Below are 23,764 nucleotides of genomic sequence, written 5' to 3' on the forward strand. Positions count from 1 at the left end.
CTGTACTAATTTGTACGTGCTTGACGTGCTGGTAATGATCACGCACCTTCCACAAGTTTTCAACCCTCAGCACACAGCATCGAGCTGCAGGTAACAACACCCCGAATCTGCAGCTCTTTAGTAACCTCAATTGATTGTTTTCTCCAGTACTCAGCACTCTTGGAAATCAGACCCTTTGGCTGCAGATTAAATACTTTCTTCCAGCTGAGCTTAAATGTAAACAGAAAACTGCTTAACAAAATTACTTCATTTCAGATTTAGTTCCTGCAATTTAAAAATGTGCAGAAAAGTAGCACTTGCAAAGAAAAACCTGGAAAAAAAGCTGTAAGAAACACGGGTATGAACTTTTCCTCCCTGTTGGCCACAATTAAAAATTCCCATTCCTATCTAAACAGTGGTGAAATATTACTACATACACAAATGTAAGCAAGCATGAAAAACACAGGAAATCAATTATTTACATAAGAAAAAAATAGAAAAACCCAACCCAATTCAAACCCAATACCAATAGTTTGTAATTGCACGTAATGGCTTTTCTACATTATAAACTAATTGGCTTATTGCTTAAATAATTCTAATTTTTGTTAGGACTTGCTACAATTCATTTGTGCATTTCCTCAGCCCGCACAGGACCTCCTGCCCACTGCAGGACGACACTAATTGCTCCCCACAAAGCTGGGTGGCGAGTGCAAGTGTGAGCTTGGCACTTGGGGGGGTGTTTTGCTCTGGTACACACCCTGCTCTTCACCATCACCAAGAGCTGAAGACAAATCTGCTGAATTTGCCATTCCAGATGCACACGTTCGTCTTCATTGTGCCACATGCCGTTTAAATATGGGCCATAAGTCTCTGTAACTACCTGCTTGCTTTGCCATAGTGGTAGATAGATTTTATTGTTTTTCAACAGTGTTTTAACAACTTTATTTTCTTCTGAGGTTTATCTTCAATTCCTGAAGACCTGGAAAATGTGTATTTGTGAAATGAAAATATCGCCAGTACTTAATTAAGGCTTGCTCCATCACCTCTTATTTTATTATGTGCAACATTCTCAATTTTCTTGCTATACTTATAGCCTAAAATGCTCATTTTTAGTCTTCTACTTTGTTGTCCACATTGTCGTTAACTGCCAGTGCTGAAAAAGAAATATATAACGTTTTGTGGAAAAATAGTAACTTTATTATTTCAAAAAGATGTCATACAAAATTTGTCCTTGCTTTCGCCTCATTTTCAAACAGGTATGACCTCAGAGCGAGCCTGGAGCTTGGAACTGATGAGATGATATTTACTGTTATGTGTAGAACTGAGAATCATTAACTGATACAAGTTTAGAAGGAATGCATATTTATTTTGTTCTTTGGTTAAGTAACTGTTTCTACACCACTTCATAAAGATAAAATAACAGGATAACAAATCTTGGTAAGAAAGGCTGAAAACGTTCTTCAAACTAAGGCTGATTTTCCGTTGTTTTCACTATTATAAATCCTCACATTTAGGCCAGAGATATAAAAAGGCAGAAGATATCTTAAAAAAATAGTTCTCACAAGGGTCAAAAATCTATCTAACAATATAACAGGGTCCCAAAACTTTCAGAGCTGGTTTATTAGTCAGTGCTCTGTTCCCAAAGTCCTTGTCAACTCATCATATCCAAAGTGCCGGCATCCGAGGCCCCTTCGCTGCGCAGAGCTTCGGCCATGTCTCTGCGGAAGACTGACATGTTCTGAGTGAACCTGGGAGAAAGAAAACCCAAATGTCTGGTTAAAGGAGACCTGATACCGAGAGATGTGCTTCAAGAATTGCTAAATAGAGTAACTGTAGTGTAAATTTCACTTTGAAAGAAAATCAGGAAGACTCACAAACGAAATCACTAGGTGCCCTCAAAATCCAGCCCTATAAAATAACAAGCACGTAAACACGTACAGGCAGCGTTCTAAACAGCCTACCAACAGCGCGAAACATTTTAAGTCAGCTGGGAAATGAATGCAACGAGAAACCTTCCATCGCATGTGACTCGGACATGTCCCTTCTCCCAGAGCTCCAGCAAAGGGCTCTCTGGGACACGTCCAGATGGCCACCAAGGGCCAGCTCTCCCAGCCCGACCTGCCTCCTTCATGAGTGGTGTCAGAGTTCAACCTGTCTCCAGCGAAATGCGGTACCATCACCCATCTGGCACAGAATGGATTCGCAAAAATATCCCCCCCCCCCCTTCTCTACTGGCAGGTGTAGGACGTGAAGTCCATCAGTGGCATCACACCTGAGACTGAATGACAGCTCTGACTCGGCTGGTTCGACAGCCCGAGCTGATCTGCTCCCTTGCTCTACCCTCATCGCACACGAAGAGCTCAACCGCCATTTATCACCTCTCATGTATGTATGTAAAAAAAAACCCCAAGCAACAACCCACCCAAACCCCACACACGCAAAAGAAGATTTAAAATGCCGGACACATATTGCAACCGGCATTTAGCTTTTTTCAAACGGCCTTTTGTTTGTTGCCTCGATGCTCTTCGCTTTCATTGTGTCAGACTTTGCTGTCTCACTATAGCGAAGCTAATAAAGTTTCCCGACGAACGGCTCCTTAGGGCTCCTTCCTGCAAAGGGCTGTGCGGACAGGTGCTGGCAGAACGGATGGGATCTCAGCAAAGGTCTCTTTGCTGGACCAGGGGTAATAATCCCTCCTGCCTGCCTCCACGGCGCTGTACTTTATGGCCGCGTCTCGCAGCCGTGTGGTAAACTGGGGCTTGCTGTGTGTGGAAATACAGGATGCAATTACGAGTTTGTTCTTTATTCTATTCATAATTTTTTACGTTTGTGCTTATTTCCTTACTAATGGAAATTGATTTCCGCTCAATTTTAAACAATCACAGTTAAAAGAAGCCTCCTGTTCCACAGAATAAATCTGAGCAGGATTACAAATCAAGAGCTGAAACCAGAAGAGCTGCTGTATTAAGTCATGCTGCTTGTTGGGGAAGTGATGGCTTAAAAGTCTTCCCAAGTTAGACAGGCGGACGCTACTGAGACAGATGAGCTGCTTGTTGGACCGAATTATCCCTGTCCCTGTCACACCTGCACCCATCCCTCTGCCTGCACCTCCACAAAAGCTCTCTGAGAGCTTCCACACCACTGCCTATCTGAGCGCGCTCCATGGCACTTTGAGATGAAAATCCCCTCTAAAATCCACGGATATTTGAATCTCACATTTGCCAAATCTAACATTTGCTGGCAGCCCAAGCAATGGAAGCCCCTGTCCGTGCCCTGAGCAGGGGGAGCATGGACAGCAGAGCACCAGGTCCCCACTGCCCACCTACCGTCCCTCCTGCCTGCCTGGGGCGAGGGGGGGGGGGGGGGCTCACTCCTGCTCACTCAGCTTCCCTGACACATGGCGGGACCACCAAGCAGCCCCCTTCTGTCCTTCGGTGCCGCAGGTCTCAGAATAAGGCAGCTCTGAGAAAATGCACAACAAAGCATGTTTTTCTCAGAAAGTGATGTTATCTTAAGAACTTCTTGCCTTCAATAAACCTAAACAGATACAGAACTAAGAAACTAGTTATAAGGATGAGTTTTACTCTTTTTTTTTTTTTTTTTTATATCCTGAAGGACTGTTGAGTCAAATGAATCCCCTTGGCATTCACAGGTCATTTGGCATTTGTCAGACTACATCCTACAGCCCGCCACCGTCAGCTCGGTTTTTCTTTGTTTTAACAGGCATTCTCCTCCTTCCTGGTGGTTCTGTGCCTTTTCCCCAGGTTTTCTGCTAATCCATAATAGAAGTTACACAGGCAGTCTGTGCTTCTCTGTGTTTGCTTCCAAACTCCCCCGTCTCTGGCTATCATCTAGTCAGGCCATGAGGAACTGAACACTTTACAGGACCAGAATTTAATAGAAAAATAAAAAAAAAAAATCATGGAGACCATAACTGATGTAAAACTGAGAATTAAACAAGTTCAACATAATTTTCACACCAACAAACAGAGAAGAAGTCAGAGAAATAAAAACACCAAATAATTTTTGGACACCACTTCTCTCCAAGCCCCCTTTCCAATTTGTTTCAAGCTTTCCAGGAAGTTCCACAGTCTGGACTTAGATTACGTCTCTGTACTTTCAAGGTTTGTTTTGGTTGAATAATGCACATGGAAGAGAAAATGCAGCTAGCTAGTAACAAAATGTTAGTGTAAACATTAAATGCAGACAAACATGCCATTTCTTTTGTGAAGGCTTCTATTCTGTTTTTCAAATGAGGGCAAGATTGCGTGAACTTGTGGTCCGTGTTAAAGAAAAAATTAAAAAAAATCCTTCCTCATTTATCTACAACGTGCAAGTGGCCCCACCAGATCCCTCCTCATTCTGCCACTTCACAAGCAGTGGCTCGACCCCAGCACCAGCAAGGAAAGGCTCTGTCAGAGCAAGAGCACTGCTGGAGGCTGAAGCAAGTGTTTTATCAGAGGGGTTTAAGGTTGGAAAAAGGAAGCTCCGAGGCTCAGCTGCTGAAATGAGGCAGTTTTTCCCAAGTGAAAAAGCAGCAGCTGCAGCTGCAGCCTGGTAAACCTTGACTTTGGGATCAAATTAGGAAATACATTTCTGACCAAGAAAAAAATACATAATTATCAAATGTTCAGGCTCTAACTGTTAGGCCTAGGGATGAATTATTTGCTAGGATATTATCTTTCTTCCAAAAGAAAGTGCAGTTTTAAGGCTACCTAGAATACTTTCCATGTTATAATTTTTTCCAGTTCAAGCTTCCATTTGTCTTCTATTTTTCCAGCTTACTTATGTGTTATGAACTTACCTGTCCCTATTCTTTACCAAAAGGTTTTGCTCGACCCCTTCCATAAGATTCCTGAAGCACTGGTCAAGGACTTCACGTTTGTTGTCAGGCTGGCTGGCGATCAAGGTTGCCCTTAGTTCACTGAAGTACTATGACAGCAAAGCAAAGAATATTAAAAATAAAGTTTAGAAATTTAAACCCAGTTACTCACGTACACCGGCAGCACTCGTGAGCAAGTGCTTTATGCGTTGCTCTCTGGGACAAGAGTCTGCCAAACAGCACACAGAGGTCTAGCTGAATCGGCTTTTCGGGTTGCAGATGCTGCCTTCCCAAAACGAACCAGCACTCTATCAGCTGTGCATCATGGCTGAAGTTCAGTGGTAACAAGTGACATGCCACTTCACCAGCAGGTGTTGGCCACCCAACTGTACTGATACAGAGAGCCACCTAAGAGAGGTGGCAGAAACACCCTGGATTGCTTTTCACATCTTTTCAGGATGGTGCACATTTGTGCACTTTGCTGTGGGCTATAATTACTTCAGTGCTGTGACAAGACAGACTCATCTTTAGAAGCTAAGTAATCTAGATGATTTTCTATATTACTATTCCCATAATATTCTGGCAGAGCTATAGACTAGTTAAAATAGAACTTTGTATCACCTTAGGAAAATTTTGGTTTCGTCTAGAAATACAGAACCCGAGGGGAACTCTAGTGCTACCCACTGCACTAGTACCACAGCCAGGTAAGTCATGTAATCCTGTTTAGCTTTTATTGTATTGGCTGTGTCAGTCAAAGTCTTATGGCCTTGGGCATAAGCACATCCATTCTATAAGCAGTGATATGGACAATTATTCAGAGGAGAATGAACCATTCTGATGAACCTATGCCCAAGTACATGGCAAAGTTTCTGAGAAGTCTTGACATTGCAGTTAAGAGGAATATTGTTGGTACTCCCCAAATCTCAGGTGTGCAACAAGGTAACTTGTTAAAGACAGGCTGAAAGTAAGTTTTGAGTATGCAATGTTTGGGGGACTTCTGAAGGTAATGTAACTTGCAGGGTGTCACACAGTGTCAGAAATCACTAAGGTGTGGAATTTGTTTGCCAATTTTTTTCGAAACCTCTGACAGCTTTAAACCTGTTTAAACCTTAAACAAATCTCAAATCAAACACTCATCTTTTCCATTAAAATTATGTTTCTTCTGTACACATGAAAAAATACAGATTAACAGAAGAAAACATAGTAAAACCTTAACACTAACACTAAGCCCTGACAACTCAACAGGATTATAGGAAGCGTTTGCTTTAATGTCTACTTGGCAAATTACTTGCCCTCAATCCAGTTCCTCTCAAACCAGAAACATCCTGTATTAGGCATCTTTGCTGACCACTGCAGCAGTGCTGGAAATGAAGGCAGCAGCTGATCAAATAGCTGGGTCCCAAACTACTTAGGAACTCAAAACTGAAAATCACCTGAGAGCTGCTGTAAAAGATGAAGTATCTGTCAGCAACATGCACGTTCCCAGAAGCCCTGTCTCAAGGTGACAAATGCAGCGCTCAGTGTAGAGAAGGCCACAACCCCGGACAGTGTCCGGCATCCACAAGTTGTTTTTAGAAAAGAGGCATTCCAAGAGCAACTTCAGTCAGCCCCACAATGGGAAGTATTAACAGCACCGCAGGCAAGAGCAAGGAGTAACACTGCCTACGTTAATGAGCGCAGCATCCCACAGCATCGCTGTTTTGACACTGAGGAGCTGTTCTGAGCCCTGGGGTTTCTGGGCTTCCCTGCATGCTCAAATGCCCGTGTTCTTCGGTCGAAGGACAACAGCAAGAAGGAGACATGGGTGCTACATGATCGGGATGCAGAGATTTTTCTGCCAGCCTCTTGCCCCTAGGATTTAAATTAAACTTGCTGCTGCACTTCAGTATGGAAAAGAGTGTCAGGAACCATGTGCAATCGCCCCACTTCACCCTAAGCTGATGCTGTCTCAAAAGATTTAGCACTGTTGTAGGGTGGGCTCTGAGTACGATTCTGATTTTGGCATAATTATTCCTATTGGTGCAAGCATCTAGAAATCCCAATTTTTCTGAGTCCCCAGGTAAACCTGATGCCTTCCCTTTGAGATGAATTATAGGCAAAGAAGATCTCATTAAAACAAAAGAAGAGAACAAGCAATAAAACATGGGAAATGTGTGCTTGCTATCTCAGGAACTGTAGAGACAGAGACTCTACCTGAAATAAAGGAACCCATTTCCAATAAATAAACCAGCAGTGCACCAAGATGAGCCAAGAAAAGATGACTTTTACAACCATATATAAGTCCATGTCCTACTTTTTCTGAACACGAAATAAATAACCTTGATGCAAAAAGGGCAATACAAATATTGTAAATTCTATTTCCTGTTCTCCACCCTTCCAAAAGAAATATAAGACTTGTTCGTAAGTAAAGGTGCTTGTACGTATCCATGTCTGCCAAGCAAAACATATAATCATTAGAACTAGTCTAATTTCAGTAAAAAGAATATTCTGCCAGTCACAAATTTATTCTTTATGATTTACAGCTCCATGGTTTTATCTTCAAGTGAAATATTTAATTTCTTCTTATGCTGAAGCATCAAAACCACATAATTAATATGTAGTCAGGCTAATACTTAAACGCTATAAATCAGAAGCATTATATAAACAAAAGTGTCGTCTTGAACAAGATTGGGAATGCACAAAACTACTTATTTCCCACTTTTATAATGATGCAGTGACTCAGAGCAGATAGAAAATGATTAGTTTTCCTTCCAAAGTAGGAAATATTGCTTCCATCTGTAAAGTATAATATTGTGATGTCATAAAGTTTTCCTAAACACTGAATTTGCCCTTATTCCCTCTCAATCATTTTAAAAGAACTGCTCTCTCTTATAGAGCTTGGATTTAAATCACAATAACACACCAAGAAGATGAATGACAGTGCTGTTGGATATGGCTAAAATTGGATCCTTCAGCACAGGTGAATGATGAGACAGCGCTTCTCTTCTTGATATATTTTCTTCTTCTATTAGTTTCCTTCCATAGCTGGGATTTCAGTTTGAATTTTAATGTATGCGGTTGCTGCTAATCTTAGTGTCTTATTTTTTTCCAGCACCCTCTTATTGTATAGACAATTCATTCTCCAAAGCAGTAATACACTGAGGCTTGTGACTGCCCAAGAGATAAAGCAATTCAGAATAAAGTTAGAGCTGGCTCTGAAGGATGGCGCACACAACAGGTCAATATCTTCAGAAACAATGCCTTGCCGTACAAAAAATGCACACATTTAGATCAACTCGCATTCATTTACTCTGCTGGTTTCCATTTCACACAATATCATCTCTATTAAGTCACCAGGGAAACATGATGGGTATATCCAAATTCATAGTTTCAGATTTTATTCAAAGGGCAAATTGCAGAGTATTTCCTGGTTTACAGAATCTGCCACAGATGCACACAATTCAAATTGCAATCAATGCGAGTACTTAAGTGTAAGCACACAGATAATACCCCCAAAGCTAGTTGTTCCTGTGAAACCTTTCAGAAAAAGAAATTGGTTAACTATTTTTCTAGGAAGCAATTTTTCTGATGTGATTTCCACAGTGCTCTTGTTTCATATTTCTATCTAAAAGCCAGATGAGCTTACACAACTTCTAGTCCTGCTTAATTCTGGACAAGTGAAGACATAGTGTTTATGAGAAAAACTGCACGATCTAAGGTTGGGTGTAAAAGTTGGGGTGAAGGTTTGAGAGGAATTTTCATCCAAATGAAGCCACGCAGCCTCTGTGAACTGACCTGCAAAATATTTATACAGGACACAAACAGAACCCTACTCTCCACTCCTAATGTAAGTGTAATGGAGCAAGGTCCCAGGGAACTGGGGATCTGAAGGGCAACAGGCAGCTTTGGTCTACATGAAATAAATATTTCAGCTGTTAGGGCATGTGAAGAGTGAATCTGGTGGCATCTCTTAAATACTCACTTTCTCATTGAGAAGTATAAGCCCAAGCAGCGGTCTTGACACAGACCATTGGTTTCTGCAGTCTTCAAAAATGATGGTGTTCATTAGGATTGACATCATCTGAAAGAAAAATCAGTTTACATGAATATGGATACTGTTATACAGTGTGATGTGGTGAAAAGCAAAAATTAAGGAAATCTTTACGAACCATGCCGAAATCACTGAGATTTCATATATGAGCGTGGTATTACAAAAGTCATTCTTCCAAACAGTATTTCCATAACCAAAACTACCAGGTGAAGAAAGTTAAAAAAAATTAACGTCAAAGCTCAGTTCTAAAGAAAAAGCTGAAGTTAAACAAATATGAATAGAGATACAGAGCTGTATTAATTTAAGGTACAGGTTTTGACTTTACCATGGGGATCTGCCCCACTGTCACATTACTTCTAAGAGAGCAAAACCTGTATGACCAGTAATCTACGTTAGTTTCAGACTAACCCCTAGCTGCTCTTCAAGATTCTGATTTTCTTATATCCAGCCTTCTTTGTGCATGATGCTGCAAGGTGTTCGAAAGGGCCGCTCCCCATTTCAATGAAGGCCATCAGGATTACAGCAAGGGATCTAGAAACCTACACCATTTCCACTGCAGTTACAAATCCAGCCTCCGATTTTAGACGTTTTAGTTCTGCGACTTTCTTTATGGAGCTCTGCAGCAGGGATAAAGCCACTTCATCAACTTTATAAAGCACTGAGATCTATCAACTCATACAATTAAGTTCTATTGGCACCCAAACAGAAGCCACATAATTCACTTTGCTCGTTGGCTGGCACGTAACCAGAGCCTTCAGCTAATGCCACATGGAGCATTCTCCCTCTGAGGCCTCTTCTGGTCTTGCTGCGCTTCTATACCTCTGGTGTGTGCAGCAAGGAAGGGCAGGGCTTATTTTAGGGATTGGCACAATTTTTGTAAAAAGAAATTACAAAACAACTATAGAATCCATTTAAAGACAAAACGCTCTGCGATATCCTTCAGATATGTTAGTCCAAAATGCCAAAGGCCTCAACATATATGAACCTAAAAACATTACTCAGAGATTAAACAGAGTGAAAATTTGTAAAATGTCACCCGTAAATAGCTTGACTCGCATTTATAAAATATCTACACCCTAAAACCAAACATAGAGGAAGTAGAAAATCATTAAATCCTTTCTTCTAGGCCAATGAGTAGCTATGAGCAGGGTCTCCAGAGAGCTGCCACACTGCAAACTAGCCTGTAATAACTGACCAAGGCTAAGTCAAACAGCATGTTTCACTAAATGAAAAAGATGAATCCTAGCACTACAAATCTCCTGGAACAGAGATACCCACAAATCATTTGAGCTTTCAGGTGAGGAACATAGGGTCTGGCGTGGGAAAGGCCGATTCGTCACCTGACTTCACAGTATATATAGCAGGCAAACTATTTTTCATTACTTGTAGGACAAAACCTTGCTTTGGAACCGATGCAAACAATTCAAAACCTCTGCATAAGCACTAATAGGGGCTTGTTTTCCAAACACGAAGAATAATTATAACTTACTGTAATTCATTCATCGCTAGGTTTTCATCTCTGTAGCTTGTAACAAAGTCAGCTGTTAAAACAGAAGCATTTTTTAAAGTAATAAAACAAACTCACTCAAGCTTTGATTTAGTCTGAGCACCACGACTGACATACCCGTATTTCTTCAAAAAAAGTGCTATGCATGTAGAGAGACTCTCAATGGGGCGCTTAATCTAACAAGGGCATGCTCAGAGGCAAGTTCACAGCCCTCCCAGAGGGAAAGTGCTGCCTCTTCAAACTCCAGCTGTATAGAACAACTCACCGGGATGTCTTTAAGGTCTCTAGCCCAGAACTGCTACTGAATTGCAAAGCAACTATTTTAGGAAAGGTTTTGGCCTAAATGTGTAAGATCACCAAAATGTCCAAAATTCACCTGGGAAACGCTTTTTTGTCTCTGTGCACAAGTCATACAGACAGTACTGAAATAAGCGAGGAATACCATGGATGAATTCATAATAACAAGCCAATACAACGTATCCTGCACCACAGGAACTATTCATTGTGTGTTTTGATACTGGCCAACTAGGACAGAGAAGAGGGAAAGCCTCCCTCCCGCTGCCGAGCTTTCCCTCTGACCAGATCCTACTGCAAAACATTTTTAATTCCACTTCTGACTCTAAGGGCTAATGAAAACGAACCCTTTCCGAAACCATTAGCCGCATAGGGAACAACACTGCATTCAAGAATCAGCTCCATCTTGTACCTGGACACGCGTCTGTCTGTTTTCTACACGGGTCATCCCATTCCTTTCAGCCAAACCAGACAGTCACAGCAGTGCTGAGCACTGAAGCTTTCACACCATGTTGCCACTGTTTAAAGGAACTGCTGGGACTGGTGGCACCACTGTGCGGGTACCAGCAAGGCTCCAACACCGCCTGTGAGTTCTCCGGAACAGTGATTAATGCTCCTCATGAAGTCATGTAAGCTTATTACTTGCAGAGGTGGAAAATTTGGAATCCTCTCGTGTTGTCTCTGCAGATGTCTTAGACACACCACTTCTTGCAAAGATTAAAGAAAAATAAAATAAAAAAAAAAATCAAGGTGTACAGCTTGGCATTAAGCGCTGCATGAATAAAATCGAGGCAAACCTATCAATCCAGACCTCTGCTGGAGGCTGTCAGGAGTGCATGACGGCATAGGCAGAAGACAATCACCAATTATCGAGCGTAATTCCACCAAGATGAAGGGCGCTAAATTCCATGACAACAGCCTTAAACTTCCTTTTCCTGTTTTCCATGTTTCTCTCTCACAACTATTGCTGCTGCTTTGCTTTACTCATAGCTTTGGGTTCCCTGTGCTACTTCTGCATGAGCCTACAGCCAGCTGTTTGCATTCCAGATCCTTCTCTGTTTTACAGTGCTGCTGACACACACCAAGAGAGACTGCGCCCACAAACAAGTGCTGGGAGACCCCCCTGCCGCAGAGGACCGCTGTCTGAGGGAGGCAGCCTGCAAGGCAACCGAGCTGCTCTAGACAAGGCTCACGCTACTTTATAATGAGGCTTTGCCTCAGTTGGCTGGTGATGTACCAGACTTTTAACTCTTTCTTGGGCAGAGGTATCCAGCTTTCCTTTAATTGCATCAATTCTCCATCTCCCCCCTCTCTACTATTTGCACAAAATACAGAACAGCTGCTTCCTGCAGTGACAAGTGACACCTGCAGCTTCCTCCTTCTGACCTCACCTGATCGGAGATGTGACTCTGCTGTAACCAGGAGAAACAGGTCGACCCCTGCAGGGAAGAATTTCTAGATACCTGACACGCAGCTCCACACGTACGGCCATTTTTTGTTGCTCTCCCAAATTGCTCAGGGTCATGAAGGAACCGCAACTCTTTCAGCTTCTGAAAGAGGCTCTGAAACAACGCACCGCCTCCTTCACACTTCCTTTGCTCACAGGCATTTACATATATTTATATTTATGATGGCCACATGTACAGAAATGATAACCGCAGCTTTCATTGACAAGAAATGATGAGGATGACGAGATCCTGCCCGGCAGCACCCACAAACACGGAGCTGAAGGCAGTGATGGGCAGCACCGCTGCCCCAGCATGACCCTGCTTGCCCCAGCCACCCCCCGCCAGCACCCAGCAGCCAACAGCAGCACCACCATCCGCATTCTCAGTTCACTGCTTTTGAGAACGGTGAGCGCTTTGCACACGTTAGTCAGCTTCACAGTGTGCCACTGAGGTACACCAGTGCTGCCACCACATGTGACGGAGGGGCGGACTGAGGAGCCAGGTCTGTGTGCATCGCCTGAGCCTGGGGCACCCCTCACCTTCCTCAGCTCCTTCCAGCCGTCACCCGACCTTGGTCATGCCCTTGCTAGAGACCTGCAGTCCCTCTTACTGGGCCAGCAGGTGCAGTTGGTGGGGTTCAGGCGGACTTGCACGTATCCAGCGTGCAGGTGTCAGAGGGAAACCCATGGTAGGGGACACCCTCCTTGCTCCAGCCTAGCCAGAGGTGTCGGCACCTAATCCGACATCACAGGGCAACTCAATGGCAAAATAAAGCCTAGAGGACAGACACAGTATTGATCAAACATATGGATTTTTTGCTTTCTAGGTGGAAAATACCCCACTGGTATAAAGGGGAACATTTTGCTTCAGGGAAATGGCTTCTCGGCTCCTGCCCAGCACCACGGCAGTGCAAGGGCACTGCAGCAGCTGGGGCAGCCGCAAGCCCTCACGCTGACTCTGGCAGAAAGCAAGGGCTTGGGGGGTGGGGGGGGGTGAAGAGCCTTTAAAAAGGGAGGGGGAACAGATCATCTATTTTCTACTTAGTTCAAAACAGCAACCTTGCCTCTGTTCTTACCTTAAACATAAGGCATCACTTTATCTGGTTCAATAATGTTTCTCCTGACACATTTGTCCTTTACAAAAGCAACTATTGACAGAACAGGCAAGAATAAAGAACTGTACTTCCAATAAATTAATTCTTCAAAGCTTCTCTTCCTTCAGAGCCTCTTTCTTTCTTGGGTGGAGAAGGACAATGTTGGTCAAGACAATGCTCATTATGAAAACTTTCTCTAAAGGAAGCTGGAAAAGAAGCTGCCTTGCCATTAGAAAGGCTCTTTTTGCTGCTCCATGTCATCAGGAGAGCGCCTGCACCATTGCAGGTCCTGTAGCTTATTTCTCTCTCCCATGTTGGGATAAATACTTCGTTCTGCTGCAGTTAACCACATTTTAACATAAAGAACATTATATTAATGCCAGAGACAGCACCATAGTATGTATTCCTTTATAAAGGATTCAGAATGCTCAATAACATGCACAGCCTTTAACCCAACACTTGGCTGGCAGCAACACTCCTTTTTTCCATTCAGATCCAAAAAGGTGCGGATTTCTGTCATTTTTTAGCATAGGAAATTTGGTAGGTTTTTACAGCTCTAGCTTCAGACAGCCTGCTCTTAATTTAGGAGCTGTGATTACTAATTTAAACGTCCTTTGGAATTCTCAGTTCTTTCATCATCAATTCTTCCTATATCAATAAATGGATCATCATTTACTAATACTATGAGGAAGACTCAAATGCTCCAAGATTATTAAATGTCTTAAATTTTTATCTGTTGTTTTAAAATATTTATTTTACTAGAAAGCTTAACTTTCGCACTGACATGTTCCATGGTCAAAGCTAAAATTTCCAGATGAAATAAGAAAACTAAAGCCTTCATTTATTATGGAAATGAGAATCAGCCCATTATTCCTGAACTACAAACATGTAACTGCCAGAAAGAGCACATCAGTTGACATTTGCAAAGTGCAAGAGGTAAGAATCATGCCCCTTGTCCCCCCTGCGTTACAAAATTACATCAGACCAACGCAGAGCTTTAAGCAGACGGCCACGGAGCAGCGGAGCACGGACAGCTGGTGCAGGGGCTGACGGGGGCAGCCCCCGTAAGGGGCTGAGCTCCATTACAGCCGCTTTCCTCCTGGACACCCGCTCAGCTCGCTCCCATCCCGCTGCTCATTTTCATTCCAGTTATGGGGTGGGGTGGGGGGGAGCTGTGGAAGGAAGGAGGGCAGGGAAGAGGGGAGAGGGCATCAGACAGAAAACACAGCCCATGGAACTGGGCTAACGCGACCACAGAGCTCTTGCCCACAGCCCTTCTGCCCCCAGCCTTCTCAGCTACCCTCGGACCAAGCCTTCCTCTAGCCTGTATCGGCCAGATTCCTCCAGATTTCTGCTCACAGAACACAGCATCCCACCCTATTTATATGTACTTCCGCTATATAAACGAACATTAATAACTAGGATTTCATGATTCAACAGCTGAAGCTTAAAATTGTGAGGGACCCAATCCTGTATCTCCATTTGGAGCAGTTCAGTTGGGCCTGGCCTTTTTGTTTCCTTTTATGAAAAAATAAGGTATAAATGGCTGAACCCCCACCCCAATCCTGGTGTCAGGACAAGGCATCTGGGTGACACACCGCATACCATGAACTAGTATATGCCTGCCGCTGATGGACTGGAATATGATTTAAGTGTATCTTTCACTGGGTATTCCTATCAGTTATATGTGATGTCCTGCTGGGAGAGTCTATTCTCCCAGTGTTCAGAAGGGATGGAAACGGGATGGCTACAGATGTGAAAAAAGAATGGATACAGGAAGCGTGGACTGTGGCACTTCCCCGGATGTGTCTTTAGAACTGCAAAGGGCTGACTATGGGAGATTCACTTGAAGCAGGTCCAAATCATAAGCCAGAAGAAATAATCGTAAGATAAGATTGCACTAACTTATGTCAAACCTGATGTTGTATCTGAAAATGAAACACGAGCACGTACTCAAAAGGACACATTCAGGATGCCAGCTTAATGCTAACGACAAGCACCTGCAACGTGCCCATTAGATTTACTGCACCAGACCCACTGCTGCCTTCTACTTTTTCACTGTTAAAATAAACTGTTGGATGTTAATAGCGCAGTAACATAGACCAGTAGCCCAAAGCGGACTTTTCAAAGCTAAGGCTTGCTTCCATCATCTCCTACCTTTAGCCATAGTGAACTGCCTTTCGAGCAGTCGACAGGACCACAAAGCAGATGTCTGTGCTATGCCGGGGAGTAATCGCAATGCAGCTGGAACATGGGCAGCAGCTCCATCCTGCACATGAGCTGTTCACAGTGCAGGATCCTGCCCTATGCTAGATGTTTTCCAACTGTAATTTTAGTAACTTCCCTCTAATTTGAGGATGTATTCTAACATGACAGAACATGTTCTTTTCAAATTACAGTTGCACTTGAATGTTTTTAACGCTAAGGACTGTGCTACCTGGGTCCAGTCTTGCCTAGCAGGACTGGGTCCATCTGTCCTAAGGGGGACCATGCTCCTGGGTGAGCTGGCATCCATCAGGGTTGGAGAAGAGATGCCAGCTGGCTGCTACAGACTCACCTATAGCAAAGCAGTAAGCCTCATGGGATGGAGCCGTTTTGCCTAGTCTAAGGGTTTGCTACAATTAAAATACTGGAAGCAGAACAGTTAACGGCAGCAACACTGAACATGTCTGATGAATGAAATACCTCCTCTTTCTGCAGGGAGGAGGGGATACATTTCATTAATTATTACCTTCCAGGGTGTGCTGACTTGCTTCTGTCTGTGCTGAATTTCATGTAAACCCTCTGTTGAATGTCGCATACTCATACGCTGCCTGAAGTGCTAGATTTTGTATTTGGATATCTGGTGTAGCTGACAGATGTTTACAAACTCGTGTAGCTGCACAGCTTCTTTTTGCCTATCCATCTGTGCTCCCTGATAGACAGCAAATTATTCCACCTCAGGCTGGAATAATTTAAGATTGTGACATCAACCCTTAATCTGCATTTTTTAGCTGGTAGCATTCAGAGATTTTCAGTTACAGACACCAGAGTGTCATTTTAAATTAACCTAAGCTGTTTACTTAAGATTCAGCCATTTCTAAACAAGTGGCTGTAACTACACAGTGTTACAGCTGTTCTGAAAGATGACAGAACTGTGATTAACTGGGATTTCAGGAATGCACAACCTGCCATAATTTGTAACACAAACTGCAGGTTGGTGCGGTGTAGGGGAAGGCTGAGCTCTTTGAAAACCTTATAAAAAATTAATACAGATTCCCCTCTGCTTTTAGCAGGATATGAAGAAGCAACTAGGTTCAGGTCTTTGTCAAGCCAGTTAGTCTTATCTCAGAAGAAGATTCTCAAGCACTGTTTGCAGTCCACGTGGTGAGAGCCTCTCCCTTTCTTGCACCACCAGCATTCTCACCTGAGAGGTGACTCAGGATGGAGTCGGTGTCTACTGCGAGCATCTCTGGCCAAATGACTGGTTACACATTATCTAATCCTCTTGGGAGGGGAGAACATCGGTTTCACCTATGTCACCGCCTTCCAGCAAGAGCCCACCTTCAGGAATGTAAATGGTCCTATGTCTAAATCTTTCAGTCTTCCCCTTAATTGAAACTAGGACTTACAGTGTGCATCTTCTTTAAATTCCTCAAAGGTTAGCCATCACCCTTCTCCAGCTCCTCAGAAATTCACTGGTGCTTGCCCTTGTATTAAGTGCTGGGAGTTGATGCGCAAAAGCATCTGGGGGTTTTCATTGTTGCACTAGGATTTCAGCATAGGAATTGGGATAATTGGGATCTTTGCCTGCTGGATCATTAGTTTTCTGAAATCTCCATTACAGGAAGGCCTTCCAAAATGGTAGTCAAATGGGGAGGGAAAGCAAGATCAGAAAAACTAGAAAAATAAAATCATTTAATCTAAACCCAACTGGAGGTTAATGTCAAACTTAATATACAGAGATGTTCCAGAATTGTAAAAAGCTGCATACGGAGGAAAAGGCAGCAGATGACATCAGCTCTAAATCCTTCATCCAAGGAACTTCAAGGTATCTCACACCGAGTGCACGCTTATCCTTGAATCTGAACTAGACTCACACTGACAGCGAGTGGCAGTGTGCTCAGCGCAGCCCTCAGGGACGCAAACCCCACATGCCAAGGAGCAGTCCTGAAACTGGGCTTAAGCTTGGACCCACCTTCCAGCCAAGTCCAGCCAAGCATCTACCACATAATCCACCTGGCCTTGCCGCAACACTGTGAGATTTGCAGATCTCTTCTTACAAGAGCCCTGACGCTGCCTGCCACAAGGCAGCTGGATTTGCAGGCAGCCTGAAGCATAGGCTCAAACCGTGTGGACGCCTGCCAGCAGCACACCCGGAGGCATCCCCCACACAGCAATAGCAACCAGTAGTACAGAGAAAATTAGAACCAGGTAATTATTTTACCCACATTTACCTTAGTTTAGCACTGGTACGGAGATAATCAGCAGGGACAGGGAGGCAGGCTGCACTTTTGAACCACACCTTGAAGGAAATCAGAGCAGAGCAAACCCAGAAGCTTGGCTCTAACCGCTAGTCAGGGATCCCCATAAAGCAAAGTGACCCACTCTGCTTTACTGGAGCGGAGCAGTGTACTAGCACAGAACTTAAAAAGCCTAATCCAAGTATTAATTACCGATTGCCTAACAGATTCCAAGCCTCTTCTGCATTCAAACTCTTCATAAATTGATTCTAATTTCTTCAGTGGAACAATTAAAAGTATTTTTGTTATCCTGACGAACTCAACTGCAACCAAAGCTATTGCAAATAAACATAAAAGACAGATGATAAAGATGGCAATAAGCATATTGCTACTGTGTCCTGAATAGTCACCAACACTTCTTAGTGAATATCATCTTTCACAACAACAACAAAGGATAAGAGCACAAGGCTATTTCATGCAGTCATCAAAACAAAATGCACTGAATATTATATTTCATACTAAATACATTACCCTGGCAGTTTGACACTCAACATTTCAATAGATATTGCGTCTCTCTAACATTCTGTCTGAATTTCTGCAGATGGACTTTTAAGTATCAATGGAAGATTACTTTACTTGTCATGCTAAAAAGATTTTAAGGAATGGTTGCACACACTTCATTTTTAATTTTTTTAATTTCTCCTTTTTTTTTTTTAAAGGGAAACGAATCATGAATTCAGAAACACAATTATACCGAAAGGTCAAATCCCATGTTGTGCAGTAGTCCTTTGTGTGTAGTGCTCTTTCAGTAGCTAAACTGTCTTGTCTCTGATGGGCCCAGCAAAGTATTGGGAGGATTTGCTCAAGTTAAAATGAGCTAACCTAAACTATGCCAAGCTAAGCCAAGGTAAACCAACAGTGTTCCCAAATCTCATCAATCTGTTGTGATACTGGGATTTTTTTAAAAACAAATTTTGTTTTATTTTTAAATCGTGCCAGTTCCTGGAGACATGTAAATACACAAAAATCTCAACTTTCAGTAAAAAAGAACCCAAACAAGAAAACACCAAGGAAAAAAAAACAACAACAAACAAAGTTTCTGGGTCTTGTGATTTCAGAAGACACCCTGAGCACACAAATCTCTGTCAGGCTCATAAACAAAACCAACACCTATTTATTAGCCTAGGAAAACCCAGGGATCTGAGGTTCAAATCGAGTCCTTAAGATCAGAAATCTGCCACGATTAAGTGGGACATGTATTTAGCACACACCAGTCATTACAAAGTTTTCAGCAACAAACCGGCCCTTTTCACTCGACACATACCTGTCCCTTTGCTCAGCCTGAGCACTGGCTAGGTCAGAACGCCACAGCAATTGTCTCATCAAACAGCGGATCTCTATGCAAGCGTCACCTCATCCACTACAAGCTTTGACAGACCACTGCTATCACATCCAACAGCAATTAAGCATCCTTGTAAGCCACTGCTATCCTAGAATTTTGAATTATTACTTAAAAAAAAAACCCAACAAAACCAAAAACGGTGAAGGGGAGGGTGTTTGTTTCCTGAGAGTGAGTTTCATCACTCACATGGCAAATCTACCAGTAGCAGATCATGGAATGGATTGTTACCTTTCCCTATCCATTTTGTAAAGATATTGCTTTCTTTCCAGACTGCAAGCATCACTTCTAACTGGATTTTGAATTATAATGTGAGCTTTACAAAATTATTGGTGCTATTCATATCGCTAGTTAGATTCTACGGAATGGCAATATTTTTGCCCTTCCCCAAACCAGCACCTCTTAGTGTTTTATATAAAAGAACCATGGCCAGCAGAAATCGAACATTTCCAAGTAATGTGAAGTATTACATTGCACTGAGTAAACAAGGAATAAAACATTTTTATACTTCTCCTTAAACTTATTTGCTTTTTGAAAATATTTATGCAGCACAGAAGACACGAGGTTATTGAGAAATACAGCCAGCTCCTCTTCTTTAATTGAAACATTTATGCTTTTTGTTCTGCTAGCAAAAAGCAATGAAGAGTAATAATGCAAGATAAATATACAAGAAACTTATAGATATGATTGTAAAACAACATCATCCTAATGTTTTCATTTAATTACCCTGAAATGCATTCTATTTAATATTCATTACTCAAAAGCCAATTTAAAAGAGAAAGAGGTGAAGGGACTTATTCAGAAAGACGGACTGTCATTCACTGCAATAGTTATCTAATATACAGAAGTTAATAAAGCAGATTAATCTACAAGTCCCTTTAAGCCATCACTGAGTTTAGAACAACTGCCTCTTTGACCTCTAACCCTCCCGCTGTGCACCAGTAGCAGGTGCCAGCTGCACTGAAATTATGGCTGAGGCGTTTTAAGGCAAAGTCTTTTCTTACTTTGCTTCTGACCAGCAGCTGACCCTGTAGGAAGGATTGTTTCATGTGCTGGCCTAAAGGCTACATAAACCAGTAACCGATAAACAAAAGCATACATACACCAGCTGCCTAGCCCGAGGGTGCACATCCAACACTGACACCTCCAGCAGTTTGTGCCACAAGCCGAAGAGCCGCTTTTTGTTTCCATACACGAATTCTGCACAATACTTGTTACTTCGCGGAACTAAACTTCTCTCCATCCCTGAAACTGTTTGTGTGAACTATAGCACAGCTTGGATGATTAAGAGGAGATTCCCAATTTGATTTAGCACCATTATTAAGAGCGAGAAATCTTCAGATACATCACTAATGATGATGTATTTTAACATTAAAAGTCTTAAAATTGAATTACTCGATTCACATGACAACGAATCACAACAAGGCTTTAAACAAAGCAGAATTAGGAAAGACACTAAGCTCATTAATTTTTTTGATTTCTTAATTGACAGCACTCATGTGATAGCTATACATTTAGCCATATACTTGCGACTGTGGCTGCTGCTGCTTTACGCACGTGCAGTAAGAAATACATACGAAAGAGAAGCAACCGTATTTTTCATTAAGATGGCTTTGACATAGTTATTTTGTGGATACAAATTATACAACCACAAAAACAATCAGAGTAATGATTAAATGCAGTTACATACATGGGAGACTACTAGTGCAAATGTTAACATATTTAAATGGGTTCCCTTCATTAAAAAAATTATATATGATATTAAACCATCAATCAAATTGAAACACTAGAGTCTAAACGTATTGTCACTGGTTAAAATAAATGACTTGGAGACTGGATTTTGGCTCACTCAATATGGTGCCTTTTCTGTTGCTTAGCCACCCAAGTCTCTGCTGGCTTGGGCTACAGCTGGTATACCTCCATCCCTTTCAATTAATAAAGAAAGTTATGATAGTATTGGATAACATTTTTAAATTGCTGTAAGAGGCTGAAAACAGATGTCCCAATGAAAATCCCTCTCACGGCTTTTTCAAACCTTTCAAGGCTCAAAGCTGGCAAAAGCTGAGCACTCTGGTCCTGATTTGGCTGAGCCTTACACAATGTTAAGCATAGGAACAATCGCACCTGTGGGTTTGATCAGCTAGAAAAATTAAGCATATGCTCATGTATACAGCTCAAGCTGCTCAGGTACTTGACATCTCGCACAACCGCCCTCTCAGTACAATTGGGATGTCTTTTTTTTTCACATGCTTACATGAGAGTGCTTCTGCACGGGCCACAAAGCAAGCATTACAAACACATCTCTCCTTCAGGTTTATATTTCAGTTACTGTGCATAACTGCACACTAGCTGTATATGGCACTGAGGTGTACCTGACAACCAAAACCATCACTGGTTTTACTACATAAAAGGGAAAAAAGGAAAGTTGCAATTCGTAATATGTTTTTATTTTAGGAACGCTACTTGATTTTTCATTGCAACTGGCACCTTTACTTTCTGTTTTACCATTACTACGCAGTGCTGCTGTGCTGCTTCATTAAGCGCACAACTGTCGCTCGGTGAAGTTCTAAGTCACAAGCGCTCAGCTCGGATGAGCAGCCCGGTGAGGTTTTACCTATCACTGTTCACCGCGCAGCCTTCCCCTACAGCAGTCCTGCCCAGCCCAACCGTGCTGCCTTCCTCAGCAGCACCCTGCTCAGCACCACCCACCCCCTCCAAGTTCCTTGTCAACCCACACACCTTCCCACCTACCTACTGCAACACTCCGAGGCATTCCTCTCCAGCCCACGCACTCCACCGCATCCCCCCACGGCAATAACACCAGCTCTTCCCACATCCCTGCCCACTCTCCCCTACGGCAGCACTCCCCACCCACCGCCCCCAGGAACGCCGCACCCCCAGGAGGGCTCAGCCTCCTCCACGGCCACCCAGCCCCACAACAACCACCCCCAGGAGGGCTCGGCCTCCTCCACGGCCACCCAGCCCCACAACAACCACCCCCAGGAGGGCTCAGCCCCCTCCACAGCCACCCAGCCCCACAACAACCACCCGCAGAAGGGTCCCCTGCCATGGGCCCACCTGGGCCCCCAGCGCACCACTACATGGGCTGCCAGGGGGTGGGTGGCCCACAAAACCTCGCTGAAACCTTGTTTCTTATCCCCATCCCCATCCAGCAGAGCATTATTACCGTGAGGTCGATGCCTCCCGTACCTATCATGCATGGCTCCTTGGAACAGCTGTCAGAACCACGGGTGGAAGGCGCCACAAAACTGATTTTTGGAATCTACTACAAGTAGCACCTCACCCCACCAAAATGAGCAAACAGCCTTATGCAGGGGTCCTCAAACTTTTTAACCAGGGGGCCGGCGCGCAGATGAAGTGGCAGGCAGTCATCTGCGGCTGCTTGGTTCCCCCCCAACCCCCGGCGGGGGGGGGCAGGGGGGGTCTGTAAATACTGGGGGCCGGATTGAGGACCCTGGGGGGCTGTATCCAGCCCACGGGCCGTAGTTTGTGGACCTTTGGCCTAATGCATACAATTCAGTGTTAACCAAAGACAAAGGTAGCGTCCTAAAAATTACGCTTTCACTTATAAAGTGCAGCAAACACTGGCTTCACCTATCAGTCCTGGAAGAACAGCGTAGAAAATTAGAGCCTTTTAAAATTATTTCTTAAAGCACTTATAACAACAGCGATAGATGAATGAGGCAAGGCCAGTGCGGCCTGCTGCCCACAGACCTCCGACTCCCTCACAGGGCCAACAGGTGGGCGGCCGGCGCTGCCATGTGCGGCCCGGTGTGCAGACGGTGGGCAGGCCTGCGGGCAGGCCCAGCACGGACACACCAGGCGTAGGGCACAGTGCTGCTGCGGCGGCTGGGGACGGCACAGCCGCGGCCCGGCCACCCGCCTGCCCCATGCTGGCGGCCCGCTCCGCACCGGGCAGCACCCACCGCGCGTCCCCACCTTGGGCCCGGCAAGGCAGGAGTGCCGGGCACCGGGGCCGGCTCTCGTGGGGCTCCCCCAGGGCTGCAGGGCCGGCTCCCGACCGGGGCAGAGCGGGGCTGCGGGGCCGAATCCCCCAGGGCTCCGGCGGGACGGCTCCCGGCCCGGGCTGAGTGGGGCAGTGGGGCCGGCTCCCGGCCAAGGGTCCCCCGGGCCTGCGAGGCTGGCTCCCCCGGGGCCGAGGGGCCGGCTCCTGGCCAAGGGTCCCCCGGGCCTGTGAGGCTGGCTCCCCCGGGGCTGCGGGTCGGCTCCCGGCTGAGGCTGCCCGGGCCTGCGAGGCTGGCTCCCCCGGGGCTGCGGGTCGGCTCCCGGCCGGGGCAGAGCGGGCCGGGCTCCAGCGCCGGGCGGCCCCGCGGGCTGTTGCTCCGGGGCTACTGGAGGCCACAGCTGCCCAACTACTTGCAGAGACCCAACTTGGAAAGAAATGTTCTAACTAGTAAATAATTGCAGTTATCATTGCATCAGTTTAGTTTAAAGAGCTGACAAACCTCTCTAAACTCAAAACACAATTAGTCATTAGGGTCTAGTTTTTCAGCACTGTTAAGCAATTTGTAACCCATTCCTTTTAATAGGGTTATGCATTACTCAGCCGACACAGATGTCTTGAAAACTGAAACCGCTGGTTATGAAGCAGCAACCTTGTTCATTAGCTTCCGTGATAGTCAAATCATCTATAAAACCAGTGTTTAATGGCCAGCCGATGAATAATCAATGTCTCACTTTTCATCCGAGTGTGAAAGCGAGAATAATC

General features: G+C 44.2%; 1 protein-coding gene across 1 annotated transcript in view; it reads right to left on the reverse strand.

The window, feature by feature from the left end:
* Positions 1 to 1,153: 1,153 nt before the first annotated feature.
* RANBP17 (RAN binding protein 17) overlaps positions 1,154 to 23,764 on the reverse strand; it is a 160,933-nt gene continuing 138,322 nt past the window's right edge. The window contains exons 26-28 of the mRNA XM_055811925.1: positions 8,763 to 8,861; positions 4,784 to 4,911; positions 1,154 to 1,727 (exon numbers count right to left, since the gene is read on the reverse strand). Of these exons, the coding sequence (XP_055667900.1) occupies positions 1,631 to 1,727; positions 4,784 to 4,911; positions 8,763 to 8,861 (324 nt within the window). The 3' untranslated portion in view covers positions 1,154 to 1,630. The remainder of the gene's footprint in view (positions 1,728 to 4,783; positions 4,912 to 8,762; positions 8,862 to 23,764) is intronic.

This window comes from Falco peregrinus, chromosome 8 (genome assembly GCF_023634155.1).
Source record: "Falco peregrinus isolate bFalPer1 chromosome 8, bFalPer1.pri, whole genome shotgun sequence".
In the NCBI taxonomy this organism is placed as follows: Eukaryota; Metazoa; Chordata; class Aves; order Falconiformes; family Falconidae; genus Falco; species Falco peregrinus.